The following is a 27030-nucleotide window of genomic DNA, read 5'->3' on the forward strand; positions in this document are numbered from 1 at the left end:
GACATCGTGTGCTGTATGTGTCCTGGAGGGCAGGTAGTTTGCTCCCGGTGATGCGTTGGGCAGGCCGCACCACCCTCTGGAGAGCCCTGCGGTTACGGGCGGTGCAGTTGCCGTACCAGGCGGTGATACAGCTCGACAGGATGCTCTCAATTGTGCCTCTGTAAAAGTTTGTGAGGGTTTTAGGTGCCAAGCCAAATTTCTTCAGTCTCCTGAGGTTGAAGAGGCACTGTTGCGCCTTATTCACCACATTCTCTGTGTGGGTGGACCATTTCAGTTTGTCAGTGATGTGTATGCTGAGGAACTTGAAGCTTATACCGTCTCCACTGCGGTCCCCCTTCTCCACTGTGGATAGGGGGGTGCTCCCTCTGCTCTTTCCTGAAGTCCACGATCAGCTTCTTTGTTTTGTTGACGTTGAGTGAGAGGTTATTTTCCTGGCACCACACTCCCAGGGCCCTCACCTCCTCCCTGTAGGCTGTCTCGTCATTGTTGGTAATCAGGCCTACTACTGTTTTGTTGTCTGCAAACTTGATGATTGAGTTGGAGGCGTGCATGGCCACGTAGTCATGGGTGAACAGGGAGTACAGGAGAGGGCTGAGCACGCACCCTTGTGGGGCCCCTGTGTTGAGGATCAGCATAGTGGAGATGTTGTTGCCTACCTTCACCACCTGGGGTCAGCCCGTCAGGAAGTCCAGGACCCAGTTGCACAGGGCGGGGTTCAGACCCAGGGCCTCGAGCTTAATGATGAGATTGGAGGTTATTGTGGTGTTGAATGCTGAGCTATAGTCAATGAACAGCATTCTTACATAGGTATTCCTCTTGTCCAGATGGGATAGGTTAGTGTGCAGAGTGATGGCGATTGCATCGTCTGTGGATCTATTGGGGCGATAAGCAAATTCAAGTGGGTCTAGGGTGACATGTAAGGTGGAGGTGATATGATCCTTGACTAGTCTCTCAAAGCACTTCATGATGACAGAAGTGAGTGCTTCGGGCCGATAGTCATTTAGTTCAGTTACCGTCGCCTTCTTGGACACAGGAACAATGGTGGCCATCTTGAAGCATGTGGGGACAGAAGACTGGGATAGGGATTGATTGAATATGTCCATAAACACACCAGCCAGCTGGTCTGCGCATGCTCTGAGGATGCGGCTAGGGATGCCTTGCGAGGGTTAACACGCTTAAATGTCATACTCACATCAGCCACGGAGAAGGAAAGCCCACAGTCCTTGATAGCGGGCCGCGTCGGTGGCACTGTGTTATCCTCAAAGCGGTTGAAAAGGGTGTTTAGCTTGTCCAGAAGCAAAACATCAGTGTCCGTGACGTTGCTGGTGTTCTCTTTGTAATCCGTGATTTCCTGTAGACCCTGGCACATATGTCTCATGTCTGAGCCATTGAATTGCGACTCCACTTTGTCTCTGTACTGAGGTTTTGCTTGTTTGATTGCCTTACGGAGGGAATTTTTATTTATTTATTTATTTTACCTTTATTTAACTAGGCAAGTCAGTTAAGAACAAATTCTCATTTTCAATGATGGCCTAGGAACAGTGGGTTAACTGCCTGTTCAGGGGCAGAACGACAGATTTTTACCTTGTCAGCTCGCGCATTCGATCTTGCAACCTTTCGGTTACTAGTCCAACGCTCTAACCACTAGGCTACCTGCCTCCCCGGCAGGGTCGGAATTTGATTGTGTGGTATTCTAGGTCGGATGAGCAAAAGGACTTGAGTTCCTGTACGTTATCATAATCACACCATGAGTCGTTAATCATGAAACATACACCCCCGCCCTTCTTCCCGAAGAGATATTTATTCCTGTCCGCGCGATGAACTGAGAACCCAACTGGCTGTACGGACTCAGACAGTATATCCCGAGAGCCATGTTTCCGTTAAACAGAGTATGTTACAAACCCTGATGTCTCTCTGGAAGGAGATCCTCACCCTGAGCTCATCAACTTTATTAGCGAGTAATATACTCAGAAGCGGTGGGTGGTGTGCGCGCCTCCTGAGTCGGACTAGAAGTCCACGCCGAATACTTTTGGATCAGCCTCTGGAATAAGTTCAATTCCCAAGGGGGGTACGAACAAAGGATCCAAATCGGGGAAAGTCGTATTCCTGGTCGTATAGCTGGTAATGCTAGTGAGTTACCGCAACTCTGATATCCAAAAGTTATTTCCGGCTGTGTGTAATAACACAAAACATTTCCTGTGCTAATAATGTAAGAAATAAGCATCTTGTGACTCATGCATACAGATTGAAGAGATCTGAGTGACTCAGCTTCTTGAGTGCCTTGATGGCAGACGCGTGGGAGACAGGACAGTTGTAAACACACGGCGAGACAGGACAGTTGTAAACACACGGCGAGACAGGACAGTTGTAAACACACACACAGTACACACACAGACACAGTACACACACACACAAGACACGGACACACACGGGACACAGAGGCTAATAGAAAATACCTGCTGGGTGATGGGCCGGATGTTATCAGGCATCCAGGCTGTAACACACACACACACACACACAGAGTCAGACACACACACACAGTCAGACACAGAGAGAGTCACACACATAGTCAGACACTCACTAGGTTAAATTAAGTTATGGCGCGGGTGCGATCCTTGGGACGCCCCCCCCCCATTGGTTAATGTTTAGGGTCGTCCCAAGGAACCCCGGATAGCACTAACCATAACAGCTGTCTAAAAGGTCAAAGGGAAAGCACGGGAGGAGAGAAACATGGAGGAGAGAAACATTTAGGCACTTCCTCACTGAATAAACTAAACCACTGAAGCTAGGCTGAAATATAGCACAGTCCCCACACACAATAACACAAAGTCAGACAATACATTTAATGTGTGAATGATCTATTTAAAAATAAGGTTAAAGGTGTGAGAGAAACAGAGAGAGAGAGAAGAGAGAGACAAAGAGACAGAGAGAGAGAAGAGGTGGCTTGAGTGTTCATGCACTCAACGATAGCATTATGACATCTTCTAGAATCCCCATTATGTTTTGTTGTTTTCCCAACGACCGGCTGCTACCGAGGCCATGAAATTGACCTGAAAGATTCCTTTCTTTCTTTTCACCGTGGCGTTCTGTTGTCTGGTTGTTGTTAGCAACGTTCCAGGGACACCAGCACTAGCATGCCGTGAATCTTAACCAAGACCTCAGAAGGGAAAAAAAAGGATTAAAAAAATATAAATACTTTTTTTTTTTTTTTACTAAATTGACGTGGATGAAAGAATGCTGGCTAAATTAACAGTGTCTGGTTGGCTGTTATACGCACTGTTTCTAGGCCTTTTCCTGTCTGTCTCTCTCTTCCCTCTGTCACCCTTTCTTTCTCCTCTTTCTTCCACATACCTTCTCGTTCTCCCTTTTCCTCACTCGTCACCTCACACAAACACTTTCTCTAACTTCTTTTTTTTTGTCTCACCATTTTCTCTCTCAAACTTTCCTGTCTTTCTCTTCCCTCTTTCCCTCCAGCTCCTTTACCTTGGGATGACGTTTTTTTTAGATATACCTCCTCTATCTTTCTGAATCCCTGGTCTGTCCATCACTTTGCCCTCCTCTCTCTTTCAACCTATACAGACCCACATACACACACCACACCACTCGCACAGTTTAACCTGTAGTTTCGAAACGAGGGAGCAGACATAAAAACTTCTGTCTTACTCATTAAACTCTGGTTCAACTCGTTACAAAACACACTCTGGTCCAATCCAAAAGGTCACATCTGTCAAAGAAATAAAAAATATTCCCCTTGAGTTTTATCTGACTATTCTATAGGGATAGTACACACACACACACACACACACAGCTGTTTTGAGTTTCTTTTGACCAATAGATTTCTCAATTCAGCAGCCAACGACTGTTCAATCTGTGACACTGTAGTTGGAATGAATTTTGCTTTAGATGGAAAACAATAAATATAGGTATATTTTTTTCTCAGATTTTTATTAATATAATTTTTATCATATTTACAACACAGCACAGCTGTTTTTGACACACACACACAAAAAACACCTGCATTACATGTTTAGTAGCTGGAGATCGGTACAACGACAAACAAAATGAACAAAGGGTGCCCTATTCCCTATGAAGTGTACTACTTTTGACCAGGGCCCATAGGACTCTAGTCAAAAGTAGTGCACCAAATAGGGAACATAGTGCCACTTGGGACACAGCCAAAACAATCACATGTTGTGTGCATTGAGGTCCCAATTCTGCAAGTCCCCATTTCATAAGTTCTCGATCTCCAACAGTTGAGTCTCCATAGTTTAGACGTGATGATGAAAATAAAATAACAAATCACAGTTTTTGCTCTAAAATGTCTGTTTGAAGGTTACAGATTATGATGAGTGATTAGCATCATATCATATCAATTTACAAAGCAGAAACATGTTATAGTCTTTCCAGTAAGTGCATAGTTAACATTGACACAGCCACACACACACACACACACACACGTCTCCCGCTGACACGCAGAACACTCAACTTGCTGCAAGCCACATAAGTATTTCCCACTTCTGAGTGTGCGTCCCAAATGTGCGTCCTATTCTCTATGTAGTACACTCTTTTTAACCAGGGTCTATAGGGCCCTGGTCAAAAGTAGTGCACTATATTAGGGAATAGAGTGCTCTTTGGGACACAAGCTGTGTCTCTGTCTGCTTAGCCACATAGAGGTTTCTGTTGGTTAACTGTTGTGTTTGACCAAACATTCCACACACACATCCCATGTCCTCTTGGTGAGCTTTGCTTGCCACCATGGTATGTCTTCCCTGAACTACATGTCCCAAGATGCAACAGGAGAAGATCGAGATCAAGCCACCACTTTTTAATCTCCTGGGTCGTGTTCAAAATGGAGTTTCTTATGGGACAAGTCCAGGTTGTCCTCACTGTTTCAGTATGTTTTCTTTCATTTGGCGCCTCATGAATACAACCATCCAGTCCTGTTTAGGGGCTTAAATGTCTCCCAGATTGTCATAGATGATATCAGGGGATCGCAGGCCGGTGTGGGGGTACCAGGGATTGGGAGGGGGCTTGTGTCTCGACACTTTACTGTACAGCTCTGTGTGCCTACCTTCCCCTCCTCCTTCCCCACCTACACCCCTGGCCCTGTCTCCCCCTCCCCCAACTACACCCCAGGCCCCTCCTCCAATTCCAAAACCTCCGCTACTGTTATTATTGTTCAGGTTAGTTGGACCTCCAGGCCCAGCCTTCCCCAGGGGCAGAGGCACGGGATCCTTCCGAGGAAGAGCAGCCTTTTTTGGCTTGGGGGTGGTAGCAGGTTTGGGTGGCCACTTGGAGCCCCCTGGTCCTCTGATGACGAGGGGAGGCTGCGGTTGTTTTCCATAGGAGGGGACTGTGTAGTTGTCTGTAGGCAGGTTGTAGAGCCCCTCGTGGGGCTGAGGAGGAAGGCTGTCTTTTCCCAAAACACCACCTCCTGCTCGCCCCTCTGGTTCATCATAGATGTGTTCGGCGTCGGTGAGTGACGATGACGATGCTCCTTCCGCCTGACCCCCGAGAGAACGCATGTTCCCCCCTCCTCCTCTCCCCCCTCCTCCTCCTCTCCCTCCTCCTCCTTCCTCCAGCCCCATAACACTCATCTTCTGTATCAGATCCAAACTGATTTGATCATAGAGGTCCGAATAGAGGGGATCGAGCTGGTTGTTGCCGTGGTTACGACCCCCAATCCCGGTGACCCCTCCCTCGTCGCCGAGGGGTCGGAGTCGGGGGGTGGGGATCAGAAGGTTTAGGGAATTGGGGGTCTGTGTCTTGATAGTATCAACAGGGTCAGAGTAGAGACAGTCGCCGGCGGAGAGAGAGGAGAGACGGACAGAGTCAGCGGGTTCAGAGTACACACTCCCCTGTTCCTCTTGAGGCGAGGTCGCTCCTACTCCTTTACCTAAGACAACAAATATTATATTAATCAATATTAAAATTGCTTTGTCAATCATCAGCATGGACACACAGTCACGAAAAAAAGACAACAAGCAAAGTACTTAAAACAAAGAGCAAAAAAACATCAAACGTTTACAATCCAAATACAATGATCACAACTTCCTCCTACTTACAATAATACATCTCATTTTAGGCACTTTTCAAAACCCCCAGTCACATTAAAATAAGAATGATTTTAAAAGTACACTAAACATGATGAGACTAACCTCCTCGAGGCATTGGTGAGCGTGGGGGCGTCCCCCCCAATCCTATCACCAACGGCGGTGGCTCTGGTAAACTCCTCCCTTTGTGGTTCTGATTTTGGCTCTTCCCTCCATCTCCCTCCCTCCTCCCGAACACTCCATCGGCTGATCCGGGCTTACTCCCTCCGGAACTGGAATCCCCATCCAGATCCCGGACACTGGTGTTGCCGTCGACTACCAGGCCACCTCCCGTTGCCACGGCGCTGCGTTGCTGAATGAGGGCAGGGCCAGGGTCGGATTCCAGGCTGCTCAAATGGTAGCTGAGGTGGCACTCCTCGGCCAGGGCTTTCTGTGATTGGATGGCCTGCTCCACGATGAGGAAGATCTCGTTACCCTGTTTGGTCTCGAAGTTGAAGTTCCCCGGACCAGAGTCGCAGCGCCGCCCCGCCTCGAACGAAAACATCACCTGAAAACAAAAAAACAAACAAACAAAGTTATACAACATAATCTACATTCTAGAGGTCAGATAGCATCCCCTGGAGAGAGGGACAAACAAGCGTTCATTTTATTCTGACTCTGATTTTGAAGATAAATGTATAATGACTCAGTGTTATTGTCTCTAGTCTGTGAAAATGTATTTTGAAAGTGATATGATTCATAAGACATCAGGCAATATAAACAAAACAGCAGCTGACAACAACACCCATTCTCTAAAAAGCATCTCTAAAGCCACTGACTGAAAAGAAAGCAAGTCATCATCATGGTTATGTAGTAAAACCCACAGGTCAAATAAACATGTTTAGCAGATGTAGTCGAAATGCGTGTGTTCCTAGCTCCAACTGTGCAGTAGTATCTAACAATTTACAACAATATACACAAATCTAAAAGTAAAATAATGAAATTAAGAAATATATAAATATTAGGACGAGCATTGTCGGAGTGGCATTGACTAAAATACAGTAGAATAGAATACAGTATTTACATATAAAATGTGTAAAACAGTATGTAAACATTATTAACGTTATTAAGTAACTAGTGTTCCATTATTAAGTAACTAGTGTTCCATTATTAAGTAACTAGTGTTCCATTATTAAGTAACTAGTGTTCCATTATTAAGTAACTAGTGTTCCATTATTAAGTAACTAGTGTTCCATTATTAAGTAACTAGTGTTCCATTATTAAGTAACTAGTGTTCCATTATTAAGTAACTAGTGTTCCATTATTAAGTAACTAGTGTTCCATTATTAAGTGACCAGTGATTCCATTATTAAAGTGACCAGTGATTCCATGTCAATGCAGCCTCTATGGTGCAGGGTTGAGTAACCGGGTGGTAGCCAGCTAGTGATGGCTATTTAACAGTCTGATGGCCTTGAGATTGAAAAACATCTTCTGTCTCTTTCAGTCCCAGCTTTGATGCACCTGTACTGACCTCGCCTTCTGGACGATAGCGGGGTGAACAGGCAGTGGCTTGGGTGGTTGTTGTAGTGGTAATAGTAATAACCTCAGGCAGTGGCAATAGTAATAACCCCAGGTAGTGGTAATAGTAATAACCCCAGGTAGTGGTAATAGTAATAACCCCAGGTAGTGGTAATAGTAATAACCCCAGGTAGTGGTAACAGTAATAACCCCAGGTAGTGGTAATAGTAATAACCCCAGGTAGTGGTAATAGTAATAACCCCAGGTAGTGGTAATAGTAATAACCCCAGGTAGTGGTAATAGTAATAACCCCAGGTAGTGGTAATAGTAATAACCCCAGGTAGTGGTAACAGTAATAACCCTAGGTAGTGGTAATATTAATAGGTAGTGGTAATAGTAATAACCCCAGGTAGTGGTAATAGTAATAACCTCAGGTAGTGGTAATATTAATAGGTGGTGGTAATAGTAATAACCCCAGGTAGTGGTAATAGTAATAACCCCAGGTAGTGGCAATAGTAATAGGTAGTGGTAATAATAATAATAACCCCAGGTAGTGGTAATAGTAATAACCCCAGGTAGTGGTAATATTAATAGGTAGTGGTAATAGTAATAACCCCAGGTAGTGGTAATAGTAATAGGTAGTGGTAATAGTAATAACCCCAGGTAGTGGTAATAGTAATAACCCCAGGTAGCTGTATCTGTTCTAAAACCACAGACCTTACTTAGCACCCCACTCTCTGGGCGCGTTCCAGTGGATGACTTTTGTCAATTCGGTGTCCATCGTTGGTCACCACCTTCCAAAATGTGTTGTATTATGGACTTCATGTGTGTGTATATATATATATATATATATATATATATATATATATATATATATATATATATATATATATATATATATATATATATATATAAATAATAGACAAATCCATGTCGTACTTTCTTTCCCCAATTGATAATACAATACATTAAAACATTTACAATATATTTACAGTTTGAGTGTGCGATTTGGGGGTTGGAAACATGTTTATTTCAACATTCAACAAAAAATACATATGTGTATAAACGATGGCGACACTGTCATGTTTCACTGCAAAAAAATTACATCTAAGCAAGCTTAAATATCTTGCATTGATAAAATACTTTTTTTTTAAAATAAAAAATTCACTTTGTATCCCTCATTTACTTTTGGGTTTCCTTTACGTTAAATCAATCTGATTCTTATATGAATATAGGCTTGCTAAAGTGCCAGAATTCAGGAACCCTGTGTCACTTCTAAGGATAATGTTAATCCCTTACTTAATCCCAAAAATGTTACACGTTTTCACCATCATTGTAAAGCCCTAATTATTTTGTTGCTTTGACAAAAGTCAGTTCCGAATATTATTATTTATTTAATTTAATTAGTGATTAAATTTACATCTGTAACTAATTTTCAGGTCAACCCTGTTACATGAACTGACCTCTCGTTTTAATATGGTGAAACTACTCCTTTAAAAAAAATAAACCATTGAACATCTAATATTCAAATCATAGAGTAAAAGCAGGTGAGCTGGTCCTGCTCTGGTGTTTTGAGGTGGAAAACTGATCGGGTCGAGAAAAACACGTCAAACCTGTTATGCATAGACAGAGAGGCTAGAAATGAATTGACAATGACAAAAAAAATTGTGAAGCTTGCATTCGATTGCAACTTCCTGTTGCACACAACAAGCTTCCATTCCCCCTCAAAAGGGGATTTAAGGCTCATTTAAGAGGAAATCGTCAACCCTCTTACAATCAACCCTGTTACTTTATTTAGCACTTGACTATAGTAAAAAAAAATGTACCTCTTAAGACAGGAAAACATGTTTTTTATGAAGTTGAACATGTGCTTTTTATGACAGAATGTTAAAATGAGGGTGCGCGTGCGTTCGGCATCCATGCACCTGTGTGTCAGAGGTTCCGTTAGCCAATAATTGCAGGCTTTTAGCTGGTAAAAAAAAAAGAAAAGTAGATAAATAAAATTGTTGCCGGCCAAATTGACCGGGAGAACAAAAAAACGATGTTAGGCAGGCTGTCAGCTTGTCACCCACCACTTTACAATATGAGCTGGAGGCTGTATATGATTTAGGCTATGATTACAGTTTATCAATGTGTCCATATGGCAAAAGCTGGTGTTCTCACATTAGTTGAATTTTTTCAAACTTTTTATATTTTTATCATTTTAATTACGATTTTTATGATTAACAATATGACAATTATTTTGAGAAATTAAAAAGTTATTATTGAAACTGTTCCACGAAAATGTGCATATGAAAATTATAACTGGCTGGTAGAAATGGTAGGATGAATTGTAGGCTATGCTTCCGAAAACATGAAACTCACGCGCTGTCTATGAAGTCTTTTATAGAATAATTACATCCACATTTCGATGCTGGGATTTTCATGCAAGGTAAGACATGCCTCATAATATTTTAATGAAATGGGCAGGGAGCAGCCCTCGAACCCTCGACCTTCTAGCCCGAAGTCCAGCGGGCTATCGACTGTGCCCCAAAAGCATGCTCAAGCGGCAGAGTCGATTTCCGCGCTTATAAACCCAGGGTCGTTACAATATGAAGTAAAACATTCAGGGTTCAAACATTTAACAATTAAACATATAGCCTAAACCGTAATCATAGCCTAAATCATAGCCTAAACCGTAATCATAGCCTAAACCGTAATCATAGCCTAAATCATAACCTAAATCATAGCCTAAACCGTAATCATAGCCTAAATCATAGCCTAAACCGTAATTATAGCCTAAACCGTAATCATAGCCTAAACCGTAATCATAGCCTAAATCATAGCCTAAACCGTAATCGTAGCCTAAATCATAGCCTAAACCGTAATCATAGCCTAAATCATAGCCTAAACCGTAATCATAGCCTAAATCATAGCCTAAACCGTAATCATAGCCTAAACCGTAATCATAGCCTAAATCATAGCCTAAACCGTAATCGTAGCCTAAATCATAGCCTAAACCGTAATCATAGCCTAAATCATAGCCTAAACCGTAATCGTAGCCTAAATCATAGCCTAAACCGTAATCATAGCCTAAATCATAGCCTAAACCGTAATCATAGCCTAAATCATAGCCTAAACCGTAATCATAGCCTAAACCGTAATCATAGCCTAAACCGTAATCATAGCCTAAATCATAGCCTAAACCGTAATCATTGGCGGCTAAATAGCCTAAATGAGCTCATGGAACTCAGAGATGGCCAATGCAGCTGTTGACCTATAACGTTCATTGTCAACTAAGTAAATATAAATAAACCAACCAATAAAAACAGTAGAAAATATAGTCTACTGATACAAATGCAGGTTCTTTCAGTCTCATTCATCTCTCTAGTCCGCCTGTCTGCCTCCGGTTCTATCTGTCTTGACTTGAGCTATCGCTAGTGAAGTGCACCATTGTATCGGGTCAGACAGCTGTTTTTGTGCAAGGGAAAGTTATTTTGACTTTTCTATTGGATATATGGGATCATCTGACCATGATATTTAGCTTTTTCACACCGAGGCTTTGGGAGATTGTGTGCAAATTTAGACAAATTAAAAAGACCTAGCTAGCTAAAAGACAAAGTCAACCGGTTCCTTTAAAAATTGCAGTTAATATTCTTAAAAATCGTGTTTGTCCGTTTTCCCAGGTTTATAATGCCTATTACCTCCATGTCAGCATTATATCACACAGTCCATTGGCTATAGGTGAAGCATGGGACAAACTGTTCAGCTCTTCCTCCTGTGTGGTTCTGATAGTTGGTTCCCGATTTTTTTCAAATAGGCCTACTGTGAGAAACTATTAGGCTATCATTCGCAAAAAAAAAGTGTAGAAAGATGACTGAGAAGCTCAGCTTATTAGTGGTGGTCATGGTGACTAAGAAAATCAGAATTCAAACTTTCCTATTTGAGCGCAGCAGGCCAGGCAGGCTTCTTCTATGCTTGCTCAGGCGTGCGGGCTCCCTCAACATTAACAAGAGAAACCAGACCCATGCTCATTGCTCACATAGAGGACTCTAAACTAAATCAGGGATGCAAACTAGTCACCTTTCGGTGAAATTCGCTTTTTTGAATCCAAAATAGGTGACCTACGTGATTCGTGTAGATCCGATGAGAAAATATATATATATTTTTTTTAATTGGTGCTTTGGATCACTACTGGCTGTAAGTGAACGAGTGATGCGAATTTGGAGCACTACTGGCTGTATCCGAGGCTCAGCGAATCGTTCACATAACAACAGAATGCAGCGAGCGACTGAAGAGAGAAGAGACAACCAATGTGCTAGTTACATCATCAGCGCGCTCTCCGGAAAGACAGTATGCCAGTTACCGCAGCGCATCCCCTGAACGATAACGTAGAGGTAGGTGAGAAGCATGACCACGGAGACCGGGTGAGAAACTGATGAAGAGTACTTCATGAGCTGTAACCCGAAAAACAACTGTCATTTAGACAGTTTGAGGTGAGGGAGAAAGTGTGGTGGCACAAGTATTGTATCTTGCTAGCTGTCATGGTAACAAGTGTTCTATTAAAAGGCTGTCATGGCTAACTGTAATATTAGTGTATTGTTTTTTTCGCGAGGCATGAGTGTCATTTGCAGTAAAGTCTAGGCAACAAATACCATTGGATTGCTTTCTATACATTTTTGAGCTGTGAGTTGGGTTCACATGAACCACTTTTTATTTTACACACAGAGACTGATCATGTAGATCATCATCTTTGTTGTTTAATTAGTTATTAAACAACTATTTATTATATTTCCTCCGAGCAGTGATTTATTACATGTTTCAGTGCAACAACAAAAAAGTGTCACCTTTTTGGGCCCTCAGCAGTTTACATCCCGGCAAAATACAAATACAAACTCCTAAATGATGGTTATGAAACGAATGAATCTTCCCGGTCACGTTGTCGGGCGCCACATTTTCCTAATGGAAAAAGCTGGTGTGTGTGTTTATATATAAACCCACCTTGTCACGTCCATATCTCCTCAGTAGTTTGTAGGGCCAGATCAGTAGACTGCTCTTGCTCTTGGACTCCTTCAATATGAGACTGTCATTGTCGGCCTTCAGCCAGTAGGTTCCCAACAGACCACAACGCTCTGAGGCCTCGGTCCTCTGCACACTTACCCAGAACTCATTCACTGTAGAAGGGGAGAGAGGGAGGGGTAAGGGACAAAACCATAAATCGAACCTTCATTTGAGAGAGAAAGAATGTTTTCTCCAGTAGTCTCCACTTTCCTCTAGAGACAGTGATGAACCCAATGCCAGGGACTAGTCTACAAAGAACACAGACTGAGAAAGCAGGCGTGTCGTTCAGAAGACTTGCCTTCCATACTATTTTCACAATCTGTTTAGCAATTTAAATGTAAAGGGAAGTTAGAAGTAGAATGAAACAATTCTAGATTCAAATAAAACTGCAGGTCTTGTGGTTTAAAATCTTTTTTTAACCCTTGGCCTTTTCGTTTGTCAGTCAGCCTTTAACAGAAAGTGACAGTTGTTGCATCACCATAGCGATGAACGCTGTACAACCCTGCTTTTCCCTCTCAACAGAACTTTAAGACTTCATTCTCCATATTTTCTTCTTCTTCGTTTTTGTCCGTATACTGCAATTCAGCTTTTAGCTGGGAACGTTTACAAGACAGTCTAATTAATAATAAAACCTTGAAATTCTGTACCTTCCCTCAGCTTCTCCATATAAATACATGTCAACAGACAGACTCTCACTGTCCACTGTCTGTGGAAGGGAGGGGCTGTGTTGACAACTTGGGACACTGAGGTGATTTGATTAAGAAAGCTAATCCTGACAAAATGGACGCCTTGTCTCCACAGAGTCTTGTTGATATGAACTTTGCTAAGAAATGATTAGTCCATAACCACTGTTTTCAGAAGTGTTTTTTACAGGCTCTGTGTTGTGTGTGTGTGTGTGGGGGTGTATTTACCCTCTTCTCGGCTGGAATAGATGAGATTCTCAGCCATCTGTAGATTAGTCTTTCCGTTAGAGTCAGACACGCTACTGCTGCTACCACTAACCCCCTGAGAGAGAAATAAAGAGTGCGGGGGAGAGAGGCGAGAGTGAAAGTGGAGCGAGAGGTGGGATAGAGAAATGATGAATTGATTCAGTTATTGCTATAATTCAGACTCACATAAGAATCATACTTTTCCCCACATTTTACAACCTTACAGAGGGAGGGAGAGAGAGAGAGAGAGAGAGAGACAGAGGGAGGGAGAGACAGAGAGAGGGAGAGGGAGGGAGAGAGAGAGAGAAAGGGAGAGAGAGAAAGGGAGGGAGAGAGAGAGAGAAAGGGAGAGAGAGAGAGAGAAAGGGAGAAAGAGAGAGCGAGAGAGAGAGAAAGGGAGGGAGAGGGAGAGAGAGAGCGAGAGATGGAGAGAGAGAGAGAAAGGGAGAGAGGGAGAGAGAGAGATGGAGAGAGAAACACTGAGTGAATCTAAACTCCCACGTTGTCTGAAGAGTATCTTCCGTTTTCTCCTTCTCAGTGAACATCTCTAACTGATATCCAGCCTACACCCTGTACTCAAAGGTTGGGTGGGAACGTTACAATGCTAGAAGGCTAAACGGCTAGAAGGCTAAAATGCTAAAAGGCTAAAATGGCTAAACGGCTAGAAGGCTAAATGGCTAAAATGCTAAATGACTAAAAGGCTAAATGGCTAAACGGCTAAACGGCTAAATGGCTAAAATGCTAAATGGCTAAAATGCTAAAAGGCTAAATGGCTAAAAGGCTAGAAGGCTAACAGGCTAGACGGCTAAACGGCTAGAAGGTTAAAAGGCTAGAAGGCTAAAAGGCCAAAAAGCTAAAAGGCTAGAAGGCCTAAGGAAGTGACCTCAGTATCTGGTACTAAAAACCCACATAGCACAGGAGCACCCGTGTCTGTTGGATTTTTAAAATATTTTTGATAAAATAGGATAAAAAAATAAAAAAATAAGACAGAGAGACATACAAACAGACAGAAACAGAGGGAGAGAGACAGAGAGAAATAATGAGAGAGAGAAATAATGAGAGAGAGAGACGTGTTTCTTCACTCCATACCCCAAAGGCAATCTCACACATCTTCTCCACCCACTCTGTGCTGACGCTTCTCTCTGCAGCGAGCACATGAGTCTTGTCGTTGGTCTCCACACAAAAGGCGGACATATTGTCTTTGGGACAGGCTTCAGTGAGGGCAGGGAGGATAGAGATACAATCTGATAGACGGATAACCTGAGGAGGAGGAGAGAGAGGGACAGAGCAGTGGAGGGGAGAGAGAGATAGATTATTATTCATATATTGTCTTTGGGACAGAAAAATTCATTCTTATTTTTGAACTTTCAACCCAACCCCTCAAGCCCCTCCCCCCTACCACATTTTCCCATTGATCCGGGGATTTGAACCGACAACCCTCCATCCAACTAGGGCTGTGAGATATGGCCTAAAAATCATATCTACAGTTTTTAGAACTTATGGGCGATTCACGACATATATATAAATAAACGTTGTATAATTAAAGGTCCAATACACTGCATTTCAAACAGTCAGCAATAATCTTATGAATTCAGCTAAGCTAAGTATAAGCCTTCCACAAGCATAATTATTTTATCAAAGTAGTTGAACCTGTTTTTTTGGTGTGTTTTTTTTGCAATAATCACTGATCTGGCTTTTTTTTATTTTTATAAAAATGCCCTTTTTGTTACAGATGTAATCAGAAACATGCAAAATGCACATTCACTAATAATGACCAACTTCTGGTAGCAGCCATTATAGAAAATTAACACAGTTGTCTTAATCTGTCAAGCACAAGCCCAGGTGCTAGTGAGTAGCTAATGTTTATATTCCAAGTGTAGCCAACTTGGATCTATTTGCTAGCTAACGAGGTTGAACAGTTGAATTGTTATGAACACACCCTTCTGTCTGTCTCCAAATGTTTGAACAGCATGTTAGCCTGTCCACTTTTGGCCTACCTTATTTCTCAAAATGAGAACAAGTTATATAATTGTGTTTTATGCTTATTTCACATGTATAAAACACAGACTAGACAGCTAGTACAACAGTGTTTGACTAAAATGCTGCTAACGGTACGTGGTTACCCCAATGCCTCTCACTACAAACTGAGCATTCATTTTCCAGAATCAATGTTCACTGATACTCTCGTTTTACTAGTGTCTGTTGACCCGTGTCTGTTGACTAGTGTCTGTTGACTAGTGTATGTTGACTAGTGTCTGTTGACTAGTGTCTGTTGACTAGTGTCTGTTGACTAGTGTCTGTTGACTAGTGTATGTTGACTAGTGTCTGTTGACTAGTGTCTGTTGACTAGTGTATGTTGACTAGTGTCTGTTGACTAGTGTCTGTTGACTAGTGTCTGTTGACTAGTGTCTGTTGACTAGTGTCTGTTGACTAGTGTATGTTGACTAGTGTCTGTTCTGTGCGCAATTGGAGTAGTTGAGACATAAAAAGAGTATTGTTAGAATAGTTATCTTCTCCTCTATCACAGTATAATGTCTTCATGTGTTTTGGTGTCCATATGACCCATTCTGTTGGACCAAACCTCGAATGCAAATAGCGAGTTGATGTGATCTCTCAACTTTGTTGGCATGAGAGGCAGGGGGAGGGGCTTGGTGTGAGAGGCAGGGGGAGGGGCTTGGCGTGAGAGGCAGGGGGAGGGGCTTGGCATGAGAGGCGGGGGGAGGGGCTTGGCGTGTGAGGCAGGGGGAGGGGCTTGGCATGAGAGGCAGGGGGAGGAGCTTGGTGTGAGAGACAGGGGGAGGGGCTTGTTGTGAGAGGCAGGGGGAGGGGCTTGGTGTGAGAGGCAGGGGGAGGGGCTTGGCGTGAGAGGCTGGGGGAGGGGCTTGGCGTGAGAGGCAGGGGGAGGGGCTTGGTGTGAGAGGCAGGGGGAGGGGCTTGGTGTGAGAGGCAGGGGGAGGGGCTTGGTGTGTGTGTAAACCATAGAGGAAGAGGCGAAGCAAACCTCTCACCTAAATCTGTCCAAAATATGACCTGTGTGTTTCTATGGGCGTGTTGCCTTCCTTCCTGCCTTTGGAACAATGACTCTCATTGTTGGGATGGAGACGTGCATCTCTTCATTATGTCCAGAAAAAAACATTCATTTAAATTAATCGAATGAATTCGATTTGAACCTACAACCCTCTGTCCAATCAGGGATTTGAACCTACAACCCTCTGTCCAATCAGGGATTTGAACCTACAACCCTCTGTCCAATCAGGGATTTGAACCTACAACCCTCTGTCCAATCAGGGATTTGAACCTACAACCCTCTGTCCAATCAGGGATTTGAACCTACAACCCTCTGTCCAATCAGGGATCTGAACCTACAACCCTCTGTCCAATCAGGGATCTGAACCTACAACCCTCTGTCCAATCAGGGATTTGAACCTACAACCCTCTGTCCAATCAGGGATTTGAACCTACAACCCTCTGTCCAATCAGGGATTTGAACCTACAACCCTCTGTCCAATCAGGGATTTGAACCTACAACCCTCTGTCCAATCAGGGATCTGAACCTACAACCCTCTGTCCAATCAGGGATTTCAACCTACAACCCTCTGTCCAATCAGGGATCTGAACCTACAACCCTCTGTCCAATCAGGGATTTGAACCTACCTTCTTGTCTAGTTTCTTGGTGTTGGGTTTGTCGCTGGCCCCGCCCCCTGAGCAGTCGAAAAACTCTAAGCGAGCGATGCCATTTTGACTGGCTGGGTAGAGGACAAACCAGTTCTTCTTCCATTTCTGATGGAGGGAGAGAGAGAGGAGAGGGAAAAAGACTGATGTTACAAATGATCAGTTATTCAATCCAACTACTAAAAAGGAAACAGCTTTTAGTAGAGTAAGACTGTTTGGTAACCACAGTCAGTACTAACCAAATGAATGTATTCTTCAGTAAATAATATTACTATAGTTAATTCTATCTAGATCACTAGGACACTAGTGATCTATATGAGAACACAGAACACTATATGAGAACACAGAACACTATATGAGAACACAGAACAACCCTTGAGGGGAAATAGGGGAAATCTGCAAAGGCCTTAGTGATATACAGGAAGTGGTATACAGTAAGTAGGAACGTTTAGAGGACTGTACTCAAGTCCCTAAGAGAAAGTGTAATCAGTCATACATACACACACAGTCTCTCAAACAGGTGGTTAAATCAAATCAAATTTTATTTGTCACATACACATGGTTAGCAGATGTTAATGCGAGTGTAGCGAAATGCTTGTGCTTCTAGTTCCGACAATGCAGTAATAACCAACAAGTAATCTAACCTAACAATTCCACAACTACTACCTTATACACACACAAGTGTAAAGGGATAAAGAATATGTACAGTCTCTCAAACAGGTGGTTAAAGACCTATTCAGAGAATGGAACCTCCAATTGGGCAATCTATAACAAGAGGAAGTACCAGCTAACATCATGGAGTCCCTTCCTGTTCAGAGACACACAGTGTAACCTCAGTAAACACAGGAGGTGACTAACTAGGAGTGTGTGTGTGTGTTTACGTTCTGCCTAGAGTGTAAACAAATTAGGTGGCCCTATGTCATAACCTCATTGCTTTATTTACAAAATATTGAGCTAATGTTTACACTCTTAACAAACAGGAATGGATATGTGAGAGAACAGTGTGACAGAGGCATGACCTTTCTATAGACAGACTCAAGCTCTTTACATGTTCAAATGTCGCTGCTCACGCCATGCAAATTACACGTCAACTCTAAGGCATAAGGCTGACAGAGAGGGGGAAGAGATAGAGAGAGGGGGAAGGGAGAGAGGGGGAAGAGGGAGAGGGGGAAGAGGGAGAGGGGGAAGAGATAGAGAGAGAGGTGGAAGACAGAGAAGGAGAGAGAGAGGGGGGAAGACAGAGAAGGAGAGAGAGAGGGAGGAGAGAGAGAGGGATGAAGAGGAGAGAGGGAGGAAGAGGAGAGAGAAAGAGAGATAGAGGGGGGAGAGAGGGGTCAAAGTGAATATGTTCGGGCCTAAATGACATCAGTGATGGAGAGTACACAGACACACATAGACAGACACACACACTCACACAGACACACATAGACAGACACACTCACACAGTGTTGTCTCACATAACAATCTTAAGATGAATGCAGTAATGTACAATGCATTCTGAAAGTATTAAGACCCCTTGACTTTTCCCACATTTTGTTACGTTAAAGCCTTATTTTTTTTCCTTATCCATTTTAGAATAACAATTTAATCAATCTACACACAGTACCCCATAATGACATCACAGTACCCCATAATGACATCGCAGTACCCCATAATGACAAGGCAAAAACACGTTTGGATTTTTAGCAAATTCATTACAAATAAAAACTGAAATATCACATTTACATAATTATTCAGACCCTTTACTCAGTACTTTGTTGAAGCACCTTTAGCAGCGATTACAGCCTCAGGTCTTCTTGGGTATGACGTTACAAACTTAGCACACCTGTATTTGGGGAGTTTCTCCCATTCTTCTCTGCAGATCCTCTCAAGCTCTGTCAGCTCGGATGGGGAGCAACGCTGCACAGCTATTTCCAGGTCTCTCCAGAGATGTTCGATCGGGTTCAAGTCCGGGCTCTGGTTGGGCCACTCAAGGACATTCAGAGACTTGTTCCGAAGCCACTCCTGCGTTGTCTTGGTTATGTGCTTAGGGTCATTGTCCTGCTGGAAGGACAATGGTCCTGAGCACTCTGTAGCAAGTTTTCATCAAGGATCTGTCTGTACTTTGCTCCGTTCATCTTTCCCTCTATCCTGACTAGTCTCCCAGTCCCTGCCACTGAAAAACATCCCCCACAGCATGATGCTGCCACCACCATGCTTCACCGTAGGGATGGTGCCAAGTGTCCTCCAGACGTGACGCTTGACATTCAGGCCAGAGTTCAATCTTGGTTTCATCAGACCAGAGAATCTTGTTTCTCATGGTCTGAGAGTTTTTAGGTTCCTTTTGGCAAACTCCAAGTGGGCTGTCATGTGCCTTTTACTGAGGAGTGGCTTCCGTCTGGCCACTCTACCATAAAGGCCTGATTGGTGGAGTGCTGTAGAGATGGTTGTCCTTCTGGAAGGTTCTCCAATCTCCACAGAGGAACCATCGGGTTCTTGGTCACCTCCCTGAACAAGGCCCTTCTCCCCCGATTGCTCAGTTTGACCGGGCGGCCAGCTCAAGGAAGAGTCTTAGTCGTTCCAAACTTCTTCTATTTAAGAATGATGGAGGAACTGTGTTCTTGGGGACCTTCAATGCTGCAGAAATGTTTTAGTACCCTTCCCCAGATCTGTGCCTCGACACAATCCTGTCTCGGAGCTCTACGGACAAGTCCTTCGACCTCATGGCTTGGTTTTTGCTCTGACATGCACTGTCAACTGTGGGACCTTATATAGACAGGTGTGTGCCTTTCCAAATCATGTCCAATCAATTGATTTTACCACAAGTGGACTCCAATCAATTTGTAGAAACAGCTCAAGGATGATCAATGGAAACAGGATGCACCGGAGCTCAATTTTGAGTCTCATAGCGAAAGGTTTGAATACTTTCCGAATGCTCCAGCAAGTGGCTCTGGGTAGAGTGTCTGCTAAATGACTAAAATGTCAATATAACTGCTGCTGAGACAGAAACCAGGGGACAGGAAGTGTGTGGGATAATTACCCAGGAGCCTCTGCCTCCTCCTGCCTGCTATATGCAGCTGTGTATCCCTTCTTGCACACACACGCACACACACACGTGAGATCAGATCACTGTAACTGTATAAAAATGAAAACGTAAATTATAATGTAATACCTGTATTATATAGCATTGGTGCATATAGCCTACTGTATAATCTGTAGGTAATCTTTAGGTATAATATGTAGGTAATCTTTAGGTATAATCTGTAGGTAATCTTTAGGTATAATCTGGTGTCTCTGCATGCAGTATCCTGGTATGTTGTGTTGACATGACGATACTAAAGGAACGAGCCAGCAGCACCAAATAAGGCAACGGTACGAGCATCAACCACTAATACTGAATGGAAATTATGCAAATGAACTGATAGCTAGCGAGAGAGAGGACATGGACTTCCTCAAACCTGTGAAATCATGTGTGTGTTTTCCGCTTTCTGCAGCTGCATTTCTCCAAATAAAAAAAAGACACACATTTACCTTTGACATAACAACCCAACTGTAACATCTCACTTCTCTCCCGTGCAGAAAGCCCAGCAATCAATCACATTTTATAGTGTAGAGTGGAGGGTGTTATGGTTATAGTCCAGTACAGTGTTGTCTGACCAGATGAATAGACTGAGAACGCTTACACACACACACACACACACACACACACACACACACACTAACACACACACACACACGCTAGGGTCACTAGGAGAGATTAACAGGGAGTAGGTCTACACACTCATCAGTGTTAGAGAACATAGCAGAACATCGCGTTCTACTCTGCATCGCCTTGCTTTCCACTGCCGCGCATTAAAAAAATGAGAGGTATCGATCTGTTCAGACACTGAGTCATTGTAACTCAGTCAACTCTTCACAGAAGACTATTTTAGGGCTCTCCATCTGTACATCTGTACACACCTGCCTGGTGTGTGTGTGTGTGTGCGTGCAGACAATTTTCACAGCATATAAAATAAGTACACAGTACACAGACATAGCAGTGTATAAATAATACTACTGATAATAATACAGTGTAACCTCAGGGGCCTGTCTGGCTGGGTTTCACCTCGGCTTCAACTCAACTGGTACACTATTCCTTAGTGCTCTACTTTTGACCCACGGGCACTACTTAGGGAACTAGGACCATACAAGGGTGTGTACTGTCACCCCTCTTTTTATTCCTCTACACCAGCGTTTCTCAAACTCGCTTTTTAAAAAGAAAATCCACCAGAGATAATACTTCCTCAGGAAACTGAACTCATTCCACAAATCAATATCCCTAACTTTTTAACAGTTCTTTCAACGAGAGCGCTCTGTGTTTCTGGTTCACGTGCCTCTCTGTCAAGAAGAGGAACTGCCTCAGGACCATTATAAACACCTGATATAAGATCCCATTACGGGTGTCTCTCTGGCTTCATTCTTTGAGCAGCAGGGCCAGGAGGAAAGGCCCATGACATCCTCAGGGACAGCATGTCCTCAACCCACAGTTCCAACTGCTCCCCGTTGGACGCCACCTGTTCTGTCTCAAGTGTTCCACCCAAAAGGCGCAGGGCCTCGTTTGTGGCCAAGGCCATCCGCCTGGTTAACAGGACCATCAAGAATGACTATTCTAGAGATAGTTTAGCCATTAATGAACAACTTTTAGTTTTAATTTTTGTTTCTTTAGATTGAACCATACACTTTTACCTTACTTTTTATACGGTCTGTTTGTCCTGTCTGAAGCACCCTGTCAGCCCCTCTGGGATTAATAAAGTTGTATTGTATTAATGTCAGCCCCTCTGGGATTAATACAGTTGTATTGTATTGTATTAATGTCAGCCCTCAGGGATTAATACAGTTGTATTGTATTGTATTAATGTCAGCCCTCAGGGATTAATAAAGTTGTATTGTATTAATGTCGGCCCCTCAGGGATTAATAAAGTTCTATTGTATTTATACTGTAATAGCTTCTCTGATTGCACCCCTAATAACACAAGATATCCTCCATCCATCCATCCACCACACCCAGTCAAGAGTCTGCTGCTGCAGGGTGCAGACAAGCAGCTGCCTGTATCTCAGTGTGTGTGGAGGCTGATGGGAGGAACTATTGGAGGACGGGCTCATTGTAATGTCTAGAAAGGTACAAATGGAACAGAGTCAAACATCTGGTTTCCATGTTTCATCTGGGGTTTTTTCTCCCCAATTTCGTGATATTCCCGTACGAACTGCTCCGTACAACTGGCGACCGAAGTCAGCGTGCAGGCGCCCGGCCCGCCACAAGGAATCCCTATAGCGCGATGGGACAAGGACATCCCGGCCGGCCAAACCCTCTCCGAACCCGGACGGCGCAGGGCCAATTGTGCGCCGCCTCATGGGACTCCCGGGTCACAGCCGGCGGCGACACAGCCTGGGATCGAAGTGACGCCTCAAGCACCTCGACGCAATGCCTTAGACCGCTGCGCCACTCGGGAGGCCCTGGTTTGATACCGTTCCATTTATTCCATTTGAGTCATTACAATGAGCCCATCCTCCTTGCTTATCAGAAAGTCAAAACATAGCATCCTCCTCTGACTGCATTAGTAAGAAGTTTCAACAATCAGACATGCATAGATGCCAAGCTGACAAGACAAAAACACAATAATAATTCAAATGAAGTAGGGTTGAGATCTATAGTATGCATATCTGTATGATTTAAAAATGGGAATTGAGCAGTGCTCAGCTATAAATGTACTTATGAAACCTTTCAGACTTATTAGTAGTACACAGTTGTGTCACATTTTCCGACCTCAAGACGTGGTTGTATCAAAGTGTGTGTTCTCACCAACAGAACGGATGCTTACACAATCCTCCCTGTTTAACATCTACCACTGTCTACCACCATCTGACACCATTTAACACCGTCTGACACCGTCTGACACATCTACCACCATCTGACACTGTCTACCACCATCTGACACCATTTAACACCGTCTGACACCGTCTGACACGTTTACCACCATCTGACACTATTTAACACATCTACCACCATCTGACACCATCTACCACCATTTAACACCATCTGACACCATCTGACACCATTTAACACATACCACCATCTGACACTGTCTACCACCATCTAACACCATTTAACACCATCTGACACCATCTACCGCCATCTGACACTGTCTACTGCCATCTGACACCATTTCACGCCATCTGACACCATTTAACGCCATCTGACACCATCAGTCATAACCACACATAATAATAGACCATGGTACACTGATGGACCCACCAGAAAGAGAGAGAAACAGGAGAGAGAGAGATACAGAGAAAGCTTTGACTATGTACAGACTCAGCGGGCATAGCCTTGCTATTGCAAAAGGTCGCTGTAGGCAGACCTGGCTCTCAAGAGAAGACAGGCTATGTGCACACTGCCAACAAAATGAGGTGGAAACTGAGCTGCACTTCCTAACCTCCTGCCAAATGTATGACCATATTAGAGACACATATTTCTCTCAGACTACACAGACCCACAAAGATTTTGAAAACAAATCCAATTTTGATAAACTCCCATATCTACTGGGTGAAATACCACAGTGTGCCATCACAGCAGCAAGATTTGTGACTTGTTGCCACAAGAAAAGGGCAACCAGTGAAGAACAAACACCATTGTAAATACATTTATTTTCCCTTTTGTACTCTAACTATTTGCACATCGTTACAACACTGTATATAGACATAATAAAATATTTGAAATGTCTTTATTCTTTTGGAACCTTTGTGAGTGTAATATTTACTGTTCACTTTTCTTGTTTATTTCACTTTTGTTTATCCATTTCACTTGCTTTGGCAATGTAAACATATGTTTCCCATGCCAATAAAGTCCCTTGAATTGAATTGAGAGAGAGAGAAACAGAAAAAGAGAGCGAGAGAGAGAGAGAGAGAGAGATAGGGATGGAGAGAGAGAGAAACAGAAAGAGAGAGAGAGAGAGAGAGAGAGAGAGAGAGAGAAAGAGAAACAGAGAAAAAGAGAGCAAGAGAGAGAATTGAAAGAAAAAGTACAAAGAGGCCTCTTACAGACCAATGACTAGTGACCGTGTGTTACTATTAATGTTCATATACAGGCCTGCGGGCTATAGGGCAAGGTAGCTATATACAGGCCTGGGGGCTATAGGGCAAGGTAGCTATATACAGGCCTGTGGGCTATAGGGCAAGGTAGCTATATACAGGCCTGTGGGCTATAGGGCAAGGTAGCTATATACAGGCCTGTGGGCTATAGGGCAAGGTAGCTATATACAGGCCTGTGGGCTATAGGGCAAGGTAGCTATATACAGGCCTGGGGGCTATAGGGCAAGGTAGCTATATACAGGCCTGTGGGCTATAGGGCAAGGTAGCTATATACAGGCCTGCGGGCTATAGGGCAAGGTAGCTATATACAGGCCTGTGGGCTATAGGGCAAGGTAGCTATATACAGGCCCGGGGGCTTATAGGGGAACATAGCTATATACAGGCCTGGGGGCTAAAGGGCAAGGTAGCTATATACAGGCCTGCCTGGGGGCTAAAGGGCAAGGTAGCTGTATACAGGCCCGGGGGCTTATAGGGGAACGTAGCTATATACAGGCCCGGGGGCTTATAGGGGAACGTAGCTATATGCAGACTGAAAGATATAACATGAAGGTCCTCTATTGACTCTTATTAAATACTTAGTAATAGTGATACTTGATAAGATTGTGTTATGGCTTCTTAATTAATAAAAACGCACATGCATACACATTACACACATATTACACACACAGTAATAGGCCTACTAAGTTGCAGCTGACAGTGCAGAGAAAAAACAACTAGTCCAATATTGAAGCTCAAACAGATTGAATAAACACTGACAGTATAGGCTACTATACATTCAAGTTTGGACTACTCTAAACCTAGACCTATCCGTCAGCAACAGTTGAAACTAGTTGATGACTATAGGGCAAAATCATGTCAAAACATTGATGCTGAGTTGCAATAGAGAGGTAAACTGGTGCCTTCTCTACTTCCCCTTGTTGTGGAACTCGTTCGGCAATACGATTTTGCATAATATCAAAACTAAATCTTTGACATGGGATGTAAATTAGGCTATAATGATTTGCGGGATGGTCGGACCCGGCGTCTGAACTTGACTGGATACAATAGCTTACTTTAATTGGATCAATGTGTGCTCTATGACGTAGAAGAACGGTCCCAAGTCCAGTCTGCGACGGTTAACCAGATAGGGGCTTTCTGTATTTTTCCTCTTCAACTTGAAAACAGTTTTAGTGGGCTATGACAAGTTAGAATTACGTAGTTGTATGATATTTTATTGTCTTACCTTGCCAAACTTCTGATGTTGAACGTAAAGTTGTCCCTCTTTTACGTGGGTATCCATCTCTAAAGTTCGGACCCCGTCCGAAGAACTAGGAATACTCTCGAATTTGACACCACTTTTCGGTTACTTTTCCTTCTCTGTCTGAACTTCCTTCAACTCAACTTTACTTACTTCCGCAAACAACGCGCTTTTCTCAACGTCCCGAGGCATTTAAAGTATTTTAATACAATTAAGACATGTTTGAAACGGGGGGAAAAGTACCCGGTGGTCTTGAAAAAGTTGTTATCTAACGTCCTGAAAACCTGACGGTTATGTTATTGTCCGTCGCTTGTCGCCACCCGCCGCTCCCTCTTCCTCCTTGTGCCCCGCGTGCCGTGTGTCCACGCAGTCTGGCGTGCATGATGAGTGCGCTGCACCGCTCTCTCCTCTCTGTTCTTCTCCTCTCTGTTCTTCTCCTCCCACCTCGTCGTTTTGCACTCAGTCTGACAGTATGAGGACAACAGCAGAGCAGCATAGTTCAACAGCTGGCTCGCAATGCAACACACACACACCTTTGACTTATGTTTATTTGTTAATGAATTATTTCGGAAATAAGTAGAATGTGCTCAACCAACGTGAGTAAAGGTGCAACCTAAAAACGTGTAGACGTCATTGGACAGGATAAGGCGCAATCCTCGCTCACCATGAAAAATAGGTCGTTTTATTAGATACATTTCAAAGATTGACGTTTCAACGTTCAATAGCCTTCTTCAGAATAATTACAAAGGGAAAGGACAAGTTCATACCGGGCATTCTTTCAAAAGAAAAATAGCATTGCAACATTTTGTGCATAAGGCATTTGAATTCAGAGTCCATTTATATAATTAATTGGAATCCAAATAATAGGCCTGCATTGATCCTTCATGTGTTTACTTGGTTGTGCCCAGGTTTGCTCAACATATAGACAATGCTTGTGCCTTTTGCCAAGATGTCACACAGGAATTATGTGTGTTTGTATTCTTTGTGAAGTTACATAATATCTCTCCTTGACCTCTCTGGCTGACTCAACACACCTTGTCCCCAGATCTTTATAATCAAAATAACAGCCACACAATCTTTATAACTCTCTCTCTCTCTCTCTCTCTCTCTCTCTCTCTCTCTCTCTCTCTCTCTCTCTCTCTCTCTCTCTCTCTCTCTCTCTCTCTCTCTCTCTCTCTCTCTCTCTCTCTCTCTCTCTCACACACACACACACACACACACACACACACACACAAATACACAGCATATTTTGTACTATTCTTGTGGGAACCTAAAATTGATTTCCATTCAAAATCCTATTTTCTCAAACCCTAAACCTAACCCAAACCTAACCCCTAAGCCTATCAATTCAATTTCAACTTGTGTAATTCCGCCCCCTGCTGGTTATTAGGAAATACTGCGATACAGAGTAGATACTAGAATAGCTCCTGAGTGAAGCTGGGCGTTGAATGTAATTATTTACAAGGCATGGACATCATAAGATCCTCCCACAATA

At 43.3% G+C, this 27030-nt stretch overlaps 1 protein-coding gene across 1 annotated transcript; it reads right to left on the reverse strand.

The window, feature by feature from the left end:
* Positions 1 to 3926: 3926 nt before the first annotated feature.
* dok1b (docking protein 1b) lies at positions 3927 to 25996 on the reverse strand. Its single transcript, XM_071378327.1, has 7 exons — positions 25521 to 25996; positions 17174 to 17299; positions 14609 to 14779; positions 13502 to 13595; positions 12531 to 12703; positions 6159 to 6600; positions 3927 to 5896 (listed from the first exon to the last, which is right to left on the reverse strand). Exons 1-7 carry the CDS (start codon positions 25575 to 25577, stop codon positions 4953 to 4955), a joined length of 2007 nt encoding a protein of 668 aa, XP_071234428.1. The 5' UTR covers positions 25578 to 25996; the 3' UTR covers positions 3927 to 4952.
* Positions 25997 to 27030: the final 1034 nt, after the last annotated feature.

This window comes from Salvelinus alpinus, chromosome 31, assembly GCF_045679555.1.
Source record: "Salvelinus alpinus chromosome 31, SLU_Salpinus.1, whole genome shotgun sequence".
In the NCBI taxonomy this organism is placed as follows: Eukaryota; Metazoa; Chordata; class Actinopteri; order Salmoniformes; family Salmonidae; genus Salvelinus; species Salvelinus alpinus.